General features: G+C 39.3%; 1 protein-coding gene across 1 annotated transcript in view; it reads right to left on the bottom strand.

The window, feature by feature from the left end:
- The window catches only part of TTC27 (tetratricopeptide repeat domain 27), a 169,590-nt gene that overhangs the window by 27,741 nt on the left and 128,622 nt on the right, over positions 1–13,227 (bottom strand). The window contains exons 14-15 of the mRNA XM_021697434.1: positions 6,838–6,936; positions 3,036–3,088 (exon numbers count right to left, since the gene is read on the bottom strand). Coding sequence (XP_021553109.1) covers positions 3,036–3,088; positions 6,838–6,936 — 152 coding nt within the window. The remainder of the gene's footprint in view (positions 1–3,035; positions 3,089–6,837; positions 6,937–13,227) is intronic.

The raw sequence follows: 13,227 nt of genomic DNA, 5'->3' as shown, positions 1-13,227 counted from the left end.
TAATGCTTTCCTCCCCTGTCTGGGTAAGACTATAGTTCCTTTATGGATCATAAATATTTTGCTGGACAATTACAGTAACCTTCTTCAAGTGTATGCTATCAATCTCCTCTTCCAAAGCCATTTTGAGTTTGTTAATTTACGACTACAAGGCCTACCTCCGTTTCCTTGCCGAGCCCCACCATGTTACAGCAAGGCATCTCCTCCTCCATGACTTTGAAGGCAAATTTTGGAGGGGATAATGGAGATTCTTCTGGTCATCCCAGGCCGTTGCTCTGAGAATTACTCCCTGAAGGATTTAATCAATTTCTAATATACCTATGGTACCAATCACAATAACGTCCTTATAATGAAGTCCTTTTTGTCTTCTCATTAGCAGCCAATTCACTGCAGTTTAGTTTTTTATTCTCTACATGAAACAATTTGCCTAAAGTTGTTATGGAACGTACTGATTCACTTATCCCTTGCTTTTAGAGTTAAAAATGAAGGTACCCTTGCTGTAACCCTTCCTTCTTCAAATTCAGCCTTACATTGTTTTGGGAGTGTGTGTGTGTGTGTGTGTGTGGTGTCTTTTTCCCTTTCTTGGTTCCACGCTCTACGCCCACCTCCCACATAATAGCGACTGCCTTCAGCAGTGGTAGACTGAGACTGCAGTTCTCCCACCTGCACGGGGGTGGGTGAGGTCGGCCTGCTGGAAAAGAACTTGACAGGCAGCAACCCAGGCAAGAGGATTATCCTCTGTCCCACATATCCTCTCATCCTTTGCCCACAATCTCCTGGCCTCAAAGTTTTTTCTATGAATTCCTTTTTCGTAAGTGTGGCTTCTTCATAAGGATCTTCAGTTCAGGATTCACTTATCGAGCCCACAATGGTCGTGACACTGCTATGAAAGTTTCAGAGAAAGATGGGAGATTTTCCCAAAGGACTGGCAGGGTGTGATGCCTGGGGAATCAGATGAAACAGCAAAGAAGGTATGTTAGTGAAGAACCCCAGGAGAGCAAAGGGACAGACGAGATGGTTTAAAGGGTACCTTTTAGGCATGGATTCTTTTGAGAGGAGCGGTCATAATTTACACCTGAAGTAACAATCTCATGAGTCAAAAATGAGCTATGACTGGAACAGCAGCAAAGAAAGGAAAGAGCAAAAGGGCAAGAATAAAGCAGCGATTCACCTTTGACCTTACAACCCCACTTTTACACAAAAACCAATTGTGGAGTTGCAGGAAGACAAGAAAGCGCCAAATAGAAGTTGAACAATGTGCAGGACCCCTACGAGAGAAAGTGGAATTCTTAGGGTTAATGGGCTGGAAAACGAGGTAGAGTATCAAGAGCCTCACTACATACAAAATTATCAGGGTTACGAGAAAAACCCACTGAGATCACTCTACAACTATGACAGGGATTTCCCCTGCCCCTTGCTTTAAACCAAAAGGTCCCTAGGGAATTTTAACACAATCAGTTGCAATCAAGAACATAATATTATTTTCCAAAGCACACAGTAGAAAAAACAGTACTTTCTTTATGTAGTTTGTCATCCAAGAGCAGCAGAAGTATTTCAATGTAATGTGGATTTAATGATATCTTCAGAAGTATCTTGTGAATCCACAAAGAAAAATTAAATTAGGCTTGAAAATAAGGCCAAATGAAAATGGAAACAGATCCATCCTTTCCTTCATTTGCTAAAACTCTGGCAATAGCAATCCTTGTCTCTTCCCTTTCCTTTCCTTGGCTTTCTATGGCCAGTCAATAAGGCCAGTTGGTTGTCCCCTTTATAAATTGGCATGTGCAGGGGCGCCTGGGTGGCTCAGATGGTTAGGCGTCTGCCTTCGGCTCAGGTCATGATCCCAGGGTCCTGGGATCGAGTCCCGCATCGGGCTCCCTGCTCCTTGGGAGTCTGCTTCTCCCTCTGCCTTTCTCTCTCGCTCTGTCTCTCATGAATAAAAAAAAATAAATAAATAAATAAATAAATTGGCATGTGCCCTTTTTTTTCCAGGCTAGTTATCTCCTGCCTGGACTGTTACAACAGCTGTCTCCTGACTGGGTTCCCAGCCCCCAGTTTCCTCTCCAGTCTGTCTCACACTGCCACCAGATAAATCTTCCCCAAAGGCTTCTTTCTTCATGAAATTGCCCCCACTGAAAGCGCAGGCATCTCACTGCCAACAGGATAGTCTCAACTTGTTAGTCAGATCATCAGAACACACTGCAATTTGACTCCAATCTTCTCTCTTCCTACAGACCTCACTATAATCTATAGCTGGTGTAGTTTACTTGCTCTGCATATGATCACATTCCCCTCACTAGAGAGGCCTTCCTCTGTCCCCTCTACCCATTCTTCCAATTTCAGCTTGTGTCCAGCATTCTGTCAGAAGCACTGGGTGTTATATGCAAACAATGAATCATGGAACACTACATCAAAAACTAATGATGTAATGTATGGTGATTAACATAACATAATAAAAAAAAAAAAGAAGCATTCCTGAATCAGGACCATGATCCTTCTCTCTTCTGAGACCCACACAGAGTGTCTGGCATAGAATGAGTGTTCTACAAATATCACCTACTGTTATTATAGCTCTCCTTGGATTTCCCACTTGATATTTACCACATACTACTTCTAATGCTGATCAATTTTTAAAATAATACAGCCTGATATTTTATTTTTTAAATCTACAATTCCTGAAGACATTGGTTTATATTTATATTTCTCAGTAATACCTTGTACACAGCAAGCAAGCAATCAGTAAGAATCTATCAACTGAGTTGACCAACTAAAGGCATGCATGCTCTCATCGTATAATGGAATTTAGGATGCAAAACTTCAGTATCAAATAAAGATTCCAAATAATAGTTCTTATTTTATTACACAGTAAATGTTTTCAAAAAATAAATTACATTTAGAATTCAAATGGCTATAGTAAGTCATCCTAACTCAAAGGTATGGATGGGCAAGGGGAAAAGGAGTAAAGGCACTAAGTTCAGTGGAAGAAAATCTTGTTCATTTTGGAAACTGAGTTCTTCATATTTGTTTGATGTACTTACTTTTGTTTTAATCGGATATAGGAAGTTGATAAGTTGTTCCAAGCTTCAGCATTCTGAAATGACAGAGAACTCAGTTATAGACTATTCTCATTTAGGTAAAATAATCGCTACAACCCAAAGTATAACATACTTTTCTAGTGCAGGAGGTGCTCCTTCCAATCACAATTTTCAATAAGGTATGTTCAAGGTATATGAGAAAATTAAATAAATTAAATTTAACTTTCATAATTTAAAACAAAAATAGTCAACAAACTGACATAACTATTATAGTACTAATTTGGAATTTAGCTAAGATTTTATTCCCAAATTTAGATTTCCAAAGTAACTGGACAATCTGCAATACAATTTATACAATATATAGATTTATTACAAATCCAAGGTGATGCAGAATACTGTTTTTCATATCTTAAAAGCCTTTGCTATTTTACCATCATCCTTCATCAGACAGGAGAAGAAAGGAGTATGTGTTCTCCAGTGTTATTTCTACGTATTTCATCAATCAACCGTATTTCTCTACCTATTCCTCTATGCATGACAAAAATAAATTTAAGTCATTACATAAATGTTGATATGAATTATGTTTGTTCCTTTTTGTTCAGCTCTTCATAAAATAGAGAGTATACAGTTTTCAAGTTCATATGCACGTTTTAAAAAGTAAGTGGCAATGGACCTCTGCTTGCAGACATAGCACAGTTAGTATTAGACTAGGCTTATTACCATAAAAAGCTACAAACTGGACAAAATATAGGGAACTGTTTTTGAAAAGTCAGACAACAAACAGCATGGGGCTGTGACCCTCGAGAGAAGGTAAACTGAGATGTCTCAACAATCAACCTACACCTCCATCTAGAGGCACTTTCAGGGCTCAGCACAGAGAGGTAGAAACCAAATGAAGCACAGCAAGTCTTACTGGGATTAAGAAAGAGATGAGAGTTCAGGGCTCAAAAGTTGGCCAGAACTTGCAAGGGCAAAAAAACAGGGAAGTGAGATCTGTGCAGAGAATAAGCTCCAGAAACCTCAATAAGCATCTCCTTGAGCCCTTGGCTGAATATTAAGCTATACATGTACAGGACAAAACTTCTTGAGGCCAGGCAGAGAACAACTACCAGAGAGCCGTGAGCTGAATGGAAATTCTGGAGGTCACACAATGCTAAGAGCTAGTCAAGTTCCAACCAACCAGAGTGGAGAACTCTTATTGTTCACAAATGGTATTAAGTGCAACTACCAAAAGCTTATACCTTAAAAGAAGGGTGATTACATCCCTAGAATAAGGACAATGCAGGACCCACCCTAACAAAGTTTAAAATAAAACTGATCCATGAGTAAATCAGCCAAATGCCAAAATAAAGCTCTATCTTCCTTAAGGGAAAACAAAACCCAGAAACTCAAAAACACGGCATCCACGATGTGTAGGATACAATAAAAAAATATTGGTAGACATGCAAACGAACAAGAAAATTCATCCATAACCAAAGAAAAAATTAGTTAATAGAGACAGACACAGAAATGAAAGAGATGTTGGAACAAGATACAAGAACGTGAAAACAGTTGTTATAAATACAAACAAAGATATGAAGAAAACATGAACATAATAAGGGAACAACTTGGGAATCTCAGTAGAAACATGAAAACTATAAAAAAGGACCAAATGAAAGTTTTTGAACTAAAGAAATTACATTATCTGAAATGATGTGTAGATTTTTTAAAGTGAGAAAGAATATTAGATTATTTTCAGGTGTACAACATAATGATTCAATATATGTATATACTATGAAATGATCACCATAGTAAGTTTAGTCAACATCCGCCACCACATGTAGTGTGATGAGTTTAATGAATAGATTTAACAGCAGATTGGACATAAATGTAAGAGCTAAAACAATAAAACTCTTAGAAGAAAAGACAGGGGTAAATCTTCATGACCTTAAATCTGGCAATGGATTCTTAGATATGACACCAAAGACATGAGCAACAAAAGAAAAAACAGGTAAGCTGGACCTCATCAAAACTAAAAAATGTGGTACTTCAAAGACACTTTCAAAAGTGAAAAACAGGGGCGCCTGGGTGGCTCAGTCGTTAAGCGTCTGCCTTCGGTTCAGGTCATGATCTCAGGGTCCTGGGATCGAGCCCCGCATCGGGCTCCCTGCTCGGCAGGAGGCCTGCTTCTCCCTCTCCACTCCCCCTGCTTGTGTTCCCTCTCTCGCTGTATCTCTCTCTGTCAAATAAATAAAAATCTTTAAAAAAAAAAAAAAAGTGAAAAACAATTTACAGAATGGGAGAAAAAATTTTCAAATCATATATCCATATGAGGACTTCTATCTAGGATGTATAAAGAAACTCCTACAACTCAACATAAAAGACAACTAAACCAATTTAAAAATGGGCAAAGGATGTCAATAAACATTTCTCCAAAGATGGGACACAAATGGCCAATAAGCACATGGAAAGATGCTCAACATCACTAGCCAACAGGGCAATGGAAAACGAAACCACCACAAGATGCCACCTCCTCGGATGACTCGAATCAACAAGAAAGGTAATAACAAGTGCTGGCAAAGATGTTGAGAAACTGGAAACCCCACACATTTGCTGGTGGGGATGTAAAATGGTGATTTAGAAAAACAGCCTGGCAGTTTCTCAGAATTTTGAACACAGAACTACCATACCCAGTAACTGTACTAGTAGGTACATACCCAAGAGAAATAGAAATGTATGTCCACACAAAAACTTGTAAATGACTGTACACAGCAACCTAATTCATGATAGCCAAAAAGAAACAATCCAAATGTCCATCAACTGATGGACAAATAAGTAACGTGTGATACGCCCACATAAAATAATATTATTTGACCATAAAAAGGAACGAAATACTGATACATGCAACAACATAGATGAACTGTGAAAACATTGATCTAAGTGAAACAAGCCACAAAAGACCACATAGCGTATGATTCCATTTATATGAAATGTCCAGAATAGGCAAATCTAGAGACAGAACATACATTAGTGGTTGCCTGGGGCAGGAGGTGGAGGGTGGGGAGTGGAAGGTGTTTGGAAGAAATGAGCAGTGACTGCTAATGAGTACAAGGGGGTTCTTTTTATGACAATAAAATGTTCTTAAAATTGATTGTGGTGATGGTTGCACAATTCTGAATATACTAAGAAATCACTGAATTGTACCCTTTAAATAGAGGAACTCTATGGGATGTGAATGATTTATCATCTCAGTAAAACTATTAAATATTAAAAGACTATAAATAAAAAGAACTTTTTAAGAAGGCAATTAGCATAGGCAGCACACGTTACTGAATGACAAAACAGATGACATTTTGCTATGTACTTCAGTTAAGTATAATTTTAACTAAAAAACTGTTGTATCAAAATTATTTCCATGAATAACTTAGCTATCATAAGAAGAAACTTCTTTCTAGATTTATAAATCATTTACCTTAAGGTGTGACCTTCTGTCAAAAGTATACTTTCTTCCAACGCAAAAGGAACTGCTGTTCTTTTAACATAAAATAATAGAAAATTGGAATTTTTTGCCTTTTATCTGTTTTGTTTTGTTTTTGAGAGAAGAATACTTAACATGAGATCTAGCCTCTCTACAAATTTTTAAGTACACAACACAGTACTGTTAACCACAGGCTCCATGTTGTACAGCAAATCTCTAGAACTTACTCATCTTGTATAACTGAAACTCTATATCCATAGGAATTGCTATTCTGAACTACAGTACAATCCAAGTAACTTAGAGAATATCAAAGAGCTGTGAGAAGGAAAGCAGACCGAACAAACTCACGTCGGGTTCTAGAGTCACACAACGCTGAAATGCCTTCGCAGAACCTCCGTAGTCTTCCAAGGCCAAATAGGCACAGCCAAGAGAAAACCACACCCCCAGCTGCAAAGACAAAAGGTCAAAGTCATTCAAACACATAGAGACAACAAACACATAGAGACAACTATAGGATATTTATTTTACACTTTACATTCGTTTCCATGTAGGAAAACGAATTTTTTCATATAATTTTCAAAGCTAATACAACACCAAAAGCATGTGCAGTATCCCTGCCCATCTTCTGCTGAGAAAGACCATTCTTTGTGTTAGCCAAACACCATGAATGCTATCCAGAGCTATGAATGTGGGATTAATCTAACCTTTTGACTGAGTATCAACTATGTCAAAGTAGGCAAAGTATCAGCAAAATCACAACTGATAAATGTATGACAAATTTGAGAAGAAGAAAAACTCTCGCTTTCATCTTTACGTTAGACCACAAACAATTCTTCAGTTTAACCATGAGCAACTCTGGTTAGGCATGCCTGAAAATAATTTGGAGAAAGCAGGCTGAGAATCTGGATTACCAAATAGCCGTTCAAAATGGAAAGCCTGATTTGAGTCAGTAAGATGTGTTAGCAGGGAGATTTAGAAAACAAACAAACAAACAAACAGGTGAATTAGGAAGTAGCTATTGAAATTACAACAGAATTCTTCATATCACAGTGTTTCCTTAAAATTCAATAGCCTCTATCAAAAGGAAGATAAAGCTGATAAAAATTCAATGAAATCAGTCAGAAAACCAGCTGTTGGGAGTCAAGTTTGCTTTCCTTTCTGATACAGTTAGTAAGGGCAAGAGAATGCAGCTGACTTGCTCGCTGACTCCCAGGACAAAGGCAGAGAGCCAGAGGACAGGTTCGGTGGCACCCTTCAGGGTGGGAAAGGAAGTGAGGTGCTCTGTTATCTGTCCGGATCCTTCCGCAGAGGCAGCGCAGGAAGCGGCCCAGGCACCCTCCTCCCCCAGCCATTTCCACAAAACTTGATCCATATGGCTAGTTGAGGCCTGAATGGTTTTTAAGCAGATAAAGATTTTTAGCCGATAATTAGAGATAAGGCTTAGAAAGCAAACATCCTTGGGCAATTTAACACTTTGCCTTGAATTCACAAGAGGCTATAAATAACTGCTATCAGGAGCCTTTATGGAGAACAGATTTTGTTAGAGGGGTAGGTACCTGCTGAAAAGGGGCTGGGTGTGTGTTTGGGGGGAGGGGGGAGATGCTAGAGATAATCAGGTTGAAGCAAAGTTAGAAGTTCACTTTTTTGAATCAAGGGACTACCAGCAACTGAAAAATGACCTTATTACATCTTCCTTCTGTCAATTATTTACAGAATCGAGAGACCAAACCGCACTCACTGATGATACATTCTGAGCTGGCCTAAAGTCTGATGCTAACCTATAAACGATATATAAAACAAGTTCTCTTTTTTTGAAGATTTTATTTATTCGACAGAGAGAGACACACTGAGAGAGGGAACCCAAGCAGGGGGAGTGGGAGAGGGAGAAGCAGGCTTCCCGTGGAGCAGGGAGCCCGATGTAGGGCTCGATCCCAGGACCCTGGGATCATGACCTGAGTGGAAGGCAGACGCTTAAAGACTGAGCCACCCAGGCGACCCAAGTTCTCTAACTTCTAACCAAGGTGCAAGTTTCAACATCTGTGTGTCATATTTCATCAGATACAAGGTACACATTTTTTTCACCATTTAACATCTCTGAAATAGATCTGACCGCTTGCCAGAGTTTATTGGAGGCATTTTATTTTTTATACAAGGTGGCACTTAAAATAAATGTGCCTGTTACAACTGATGGCATCTTATATCCAATGAACTGTGATCACACGTTTACTTAGAAGGAGGGATACCTCATCCTGGGACTAAAGCAAGAACAATGACAACTGCCCTCAAAGTTCTTAAAATGCATGTGTCGTGCTTACTCTCTGCAAACCAACTTCCCACAAAACTACTTCACATGTGTTGTTATTAAAAAAAAGAAAAAGCAAGTGTAAATTCAAGATGTAAATAAAGAGCTTTATTTTTCAATCCACCTGTAAAGACAAAGGTTACAAATGTCTAAAATTAGCAATTACTCATAGCTCTAAAACAAGCAGGTGATGAGATTACTATTTACCTTTAAGGTTTTGAAACAAGTCAGTGTTTTGTAACCAATGTCTTAAAACAAAAATAAATTTAATGGAAATCAGGCAGATGACTTAATTTGATATATAGTAATTATGGTTCTCTCTCTCTTTTTTTTACTCTTGGTCATTTGTGTTGTTGTTTTAATAATTTGCATCTGAAGGAAAATTCTAGGAACGTTAACTGCTAGTAGATTCCATCTGTTGATAAGATTTAATTACATAGGAGATGACTTTTGCACACACCCTATTCTTTGAAATCATGAAATGGCTTTTTATTTATTTATTTTTTTAAAGATTTTATTTATTTATTTGACAAAGAGAGACACAGCGAGAGAGGGAACACAAGCAGGGGGAGTGGGAGAGGGAGAAGCAGGCTTCCCGCCGAGCATGGAGCCCAATGTGGAGCTCGATCCCAGGATCCTGGGATCATGACCTGAGCTGAAGGCAGACGCCCAACGACTGAGCCACCCAGGCGCCCCATGAAATGGCTTTTTAAAAAACAAACTCTAAGATCTTCTAATTGCTTGTAACTGACCCACTAAGCCATAAATAATGCATTCATACCTTGCTTTTCCGTTGAGGTCCTCAGAATTTGGAGGACTAAGGAGAACATTTGGTACCTCTTACTTTTCTCATTTTAAACTATTACTTAAACTATTACTACCAATAGTGACCAGCGTCTTGATTCAGGTCATGCTCTTAAGAACAGAACACCATAAAAGAAAAAATCAAAAGCCTCAGAAAAACTTCTCAGATGATTCCCCAAATTAAAATTGTATATGCTTGAATACCAAAGACCTCTACCTTCCAGTCAACGTGGGGATATAATGTTAGCCTCATTACATTTTCTAGAAGCCACATTTAAAAAGTAAAAAGGGACAGGTGAAATTAATTTTAGTGACATTTTATTTAACTCTACAAATCCAGACAGTCTCATTGGAACATGCTATCAGTATACAGAATTACTGAAATATTTTATATTTATTGTTTTCATACCAAGTCTTTGAAATCTGCTATGTAGCCTGCACTTACGGCACATCTCAATTTTGACTTCAGCCACATTTCAAGTGTGTTCAACTGCCATACTGGTTAGCGGCCACCATACTGGGCAGCACAGTTCTACACTGTTTCTCCAAAACATTGACATCGACCCCAGCATACCTTGCATCCCTCCCTCCCTTCTGTCTTCAGTAAAGATCTAGCTCCTTGGGACATGTGGCTAGCTCGGTCGGTGGAGCATGCGACTCTTGATCTTGGGGTTGTGACTTTGAGCCCCACGTTGGGTATAGAGATCACTTAAAAATAAAATCTTAAAAAAAATCTAGCTCCTCTGGCTGAGACCCTCCCTTAGGCTCCTACCTTTCATGTGCTCTAGTCTCTCCTATTCCACTATATACAATAGCAGTCAGAATGTGAGCACTTAATGAGCATGTACTATGGATGCCAAGAATGGATACCAGGAGCTTTCCACACATTACCTCATTTCTTCCTCACAAGAGCCTCACAAGGTAGTAAATATTACCCTCATCAGAGAGATGATGAGGGGTCACAGAGTACATCAGCGATAGAGGAGAAACCTGACCCAGGCAATGGGACTGCAGAGCCCACGATTTCTCCACATGGCCACAACGCCTCCCACTGTACCATTCTGCCCACATACAGCCAAGATTTATGGAAATACCATCCTTGCCACCAATACAGCGAGAGAGGAATAAAAGAACACAGTCAACATGGGCTGGGAAAACCCAGGAGATCAATTTTTTAAGAACTGGAGCGTATCAACCCCCCCAAAGCTCTCTCAGTTAGGCAAGTGGACACAGATGAAGCACAAGAATGGACAACCATATTTAGTTGGAGGGACGAGCTGAAAGGCAAACCTCTTATTAAAGGGACTGGGCAAGAATGGAGAAAGATGATCGTCTGACAGAGAAGCTGGTTGACATACCTGTAGGGCTTATTCCAGGGCAAACTGTAAAGGCAGGCTAGTTATTGGTAGGGCAATGATCTTTAGAAGCTGACAGTCTAGCTTTTTTCTCTGAGGGAGCCAATACAGAAACACAAAAGGAAGCCAACTACTTATTTTGAATGTGATGGTATATGAACTTAAAGAATGGTTTAAAAATATTTTTTAAATAATTAACAAAGAACAAGAATGGTTGAGAAGTTTCTCTCTGAGTTTCCCTCACAAAGCCCCCTACAGAAACAGTGGAATAGAGGGGAAGACGGGTGAGTGGGATTCAAGAGACTCTGAGTAACTTAACCTCTGAGTCTCAGTCACCCAATTGTTAAATGGGGATTTGATCAAGCAAAAATTCCAAGGCTTCTTCACACCCAAGATTCTGAAAACCCAGAGGTGACTGGGTTCAAAGGTACATTAGTGCCATCTAGTGGTAAAGTAAGCACCCTGATGATACAAACGAGAAGGCCGCAGGTTTGAGGAGCTAGGAGGGAATCCATTCAATGAGAAGCCTTAGAATTAGAAATCGATTCAAAAGAGGCAGAGAGGAAAACAAGGCATAGAAAGGAAGTAATTTGCCTGAAGCCACACGACGGTTCCTGGTTCCTCGTGTGCAACAGGTGTGATGAAGATAGAAAGCACAATATGTATTAACCTCAATAATTAAAATAGAAATTAAGCCATTAAAAAAAAATTAAACAGTTTGCTACTCTGAAGGCTAACATACACTAAGCACCACTAGGCAATGGGCATGGGTTATTTTTACAATTAAAAAGTTAATTTTTACAAGTCTTAAAGCACATCTGCAATAGGTACCATTTGCTTATATATTACAATTTTCTTTCTTAAATGATGAGTCTACTACTACTCAAATTTCCTTCCTCCTCAAAGTTTCTGCAGAATGAATGATCAGCAGCTTCACACTTTTGCTAATTTGCCTCTGAAACAAGATATCTGTCTGAATTGTTCTGATATCACGTATAACGTTCAACACATTAGAACGAATCCTAAAGGCCACATTGCACTCTCCATCCCCTCTTCTCACATCCCTGACTCATTCCCATGACCCCAAACGCAGATAAGTTGTTGAATGTGGCTTCCTTAAACAGGAAATGACCCAAGACAAATCCAAGAGCGATACCAATGGTCTTTGGTAACAGCTTTTCCTGAAGTGATGCTTGGGGCTCATATTCTTTCAAAATTCTTTCATAACCAAATTTCTCATTTACTGAACATGCAGTTCTCCTCCCTAAGGAAACAAAAGCCCTCAGCTGCCAGCTTCTCTCTCTGAAGGAAGAGTGTCCTCTATTACAGTGTCTTGTTTAAACTACAGGAGCAATTAAACTTTACACAGACTTTTTCTCTTTTACTAGACAGGCTATTAATTGTTTAATGCCCTCCTCTTCCTCTTTTCCTCGATTTGGTTACCACTGGTTCTTACCTTTGCCCACTCTTTCCAGAGAATACACAATGTGAGGTCGTATAAGCATTCACATGCCATCTGCATGTGAGACTCTCCTGCTGGATGTATCTCCCTATTTCTAGGCTACAGATAATGGGAAACGATGATTTCCTTCCACCATTATTACCGCACGGCAATAGGGAAGGGAAATAAAGCCCACGGTGTACCATCTATGACTGAGAACTGACTATGGACCTGGAAACATCTACACACTGTGCACACATCGGCTCTAATGTCCCCAGCGGCATGCTGAGACAGGTATTATAATCTCCACTTTACAAATCGGAAATTGAAGCTCAGAAAGATGAGGTGACTGACCTACATTATGTTCCTTGCGGCCTCTAGGATTCGGAATCAGGTTCAGGGCAGCAAGTCTTCTGCCCTCCCCACCATCCTGGAGTCACAGCTACAGCCCAGATGTTAACTGCAGTGCTTGTGTTTCCTGGCAGTTATGCAAGGGAGACTCTAAGAGTTTCATTTTTTATTGCTTACCAATATGAGAGAGGAAGAAAAAAAGGAAAAGCATCTCTTTTTTCTCTACATATTATTCACATATGTTCATTCTGTCTTCTCCATCGGAATGTAAGCTCCAATTCCACGAGTCTTTCCACCACAGCTAATACCAGTTCACAACAGAAACTCTTTAACTCCATTTCCAAAAAAAACACTTTCTTCTTTCAAAAACTACGATGACATCGAAAATTAACCGCTACAGATCAAGAAGGAGCACAAGTTCCGAAGATAATTAACAATTCTATCAGAGTATTGTGTCACAGAAGTGTGGTCTTCTGTACAGAATG

This window comes from Neomonachus schauinslandi, chromosome 10 (assembly GCF_002201575.2).
Source record: "Neomonachus schauinslandi chromosome 10, ASM220157v2, whole genome shotgun sequence".
NCBI classification, from domain to species: Eukaryota; Metazoa; Chordata; class Mammalia; order Carnivora; family Phocidae; genus Neomonachus; species Neomonachus schauinslandi.
This window is presented reverse-complemented; position numbering and strand designations above follow the sequence as displayed.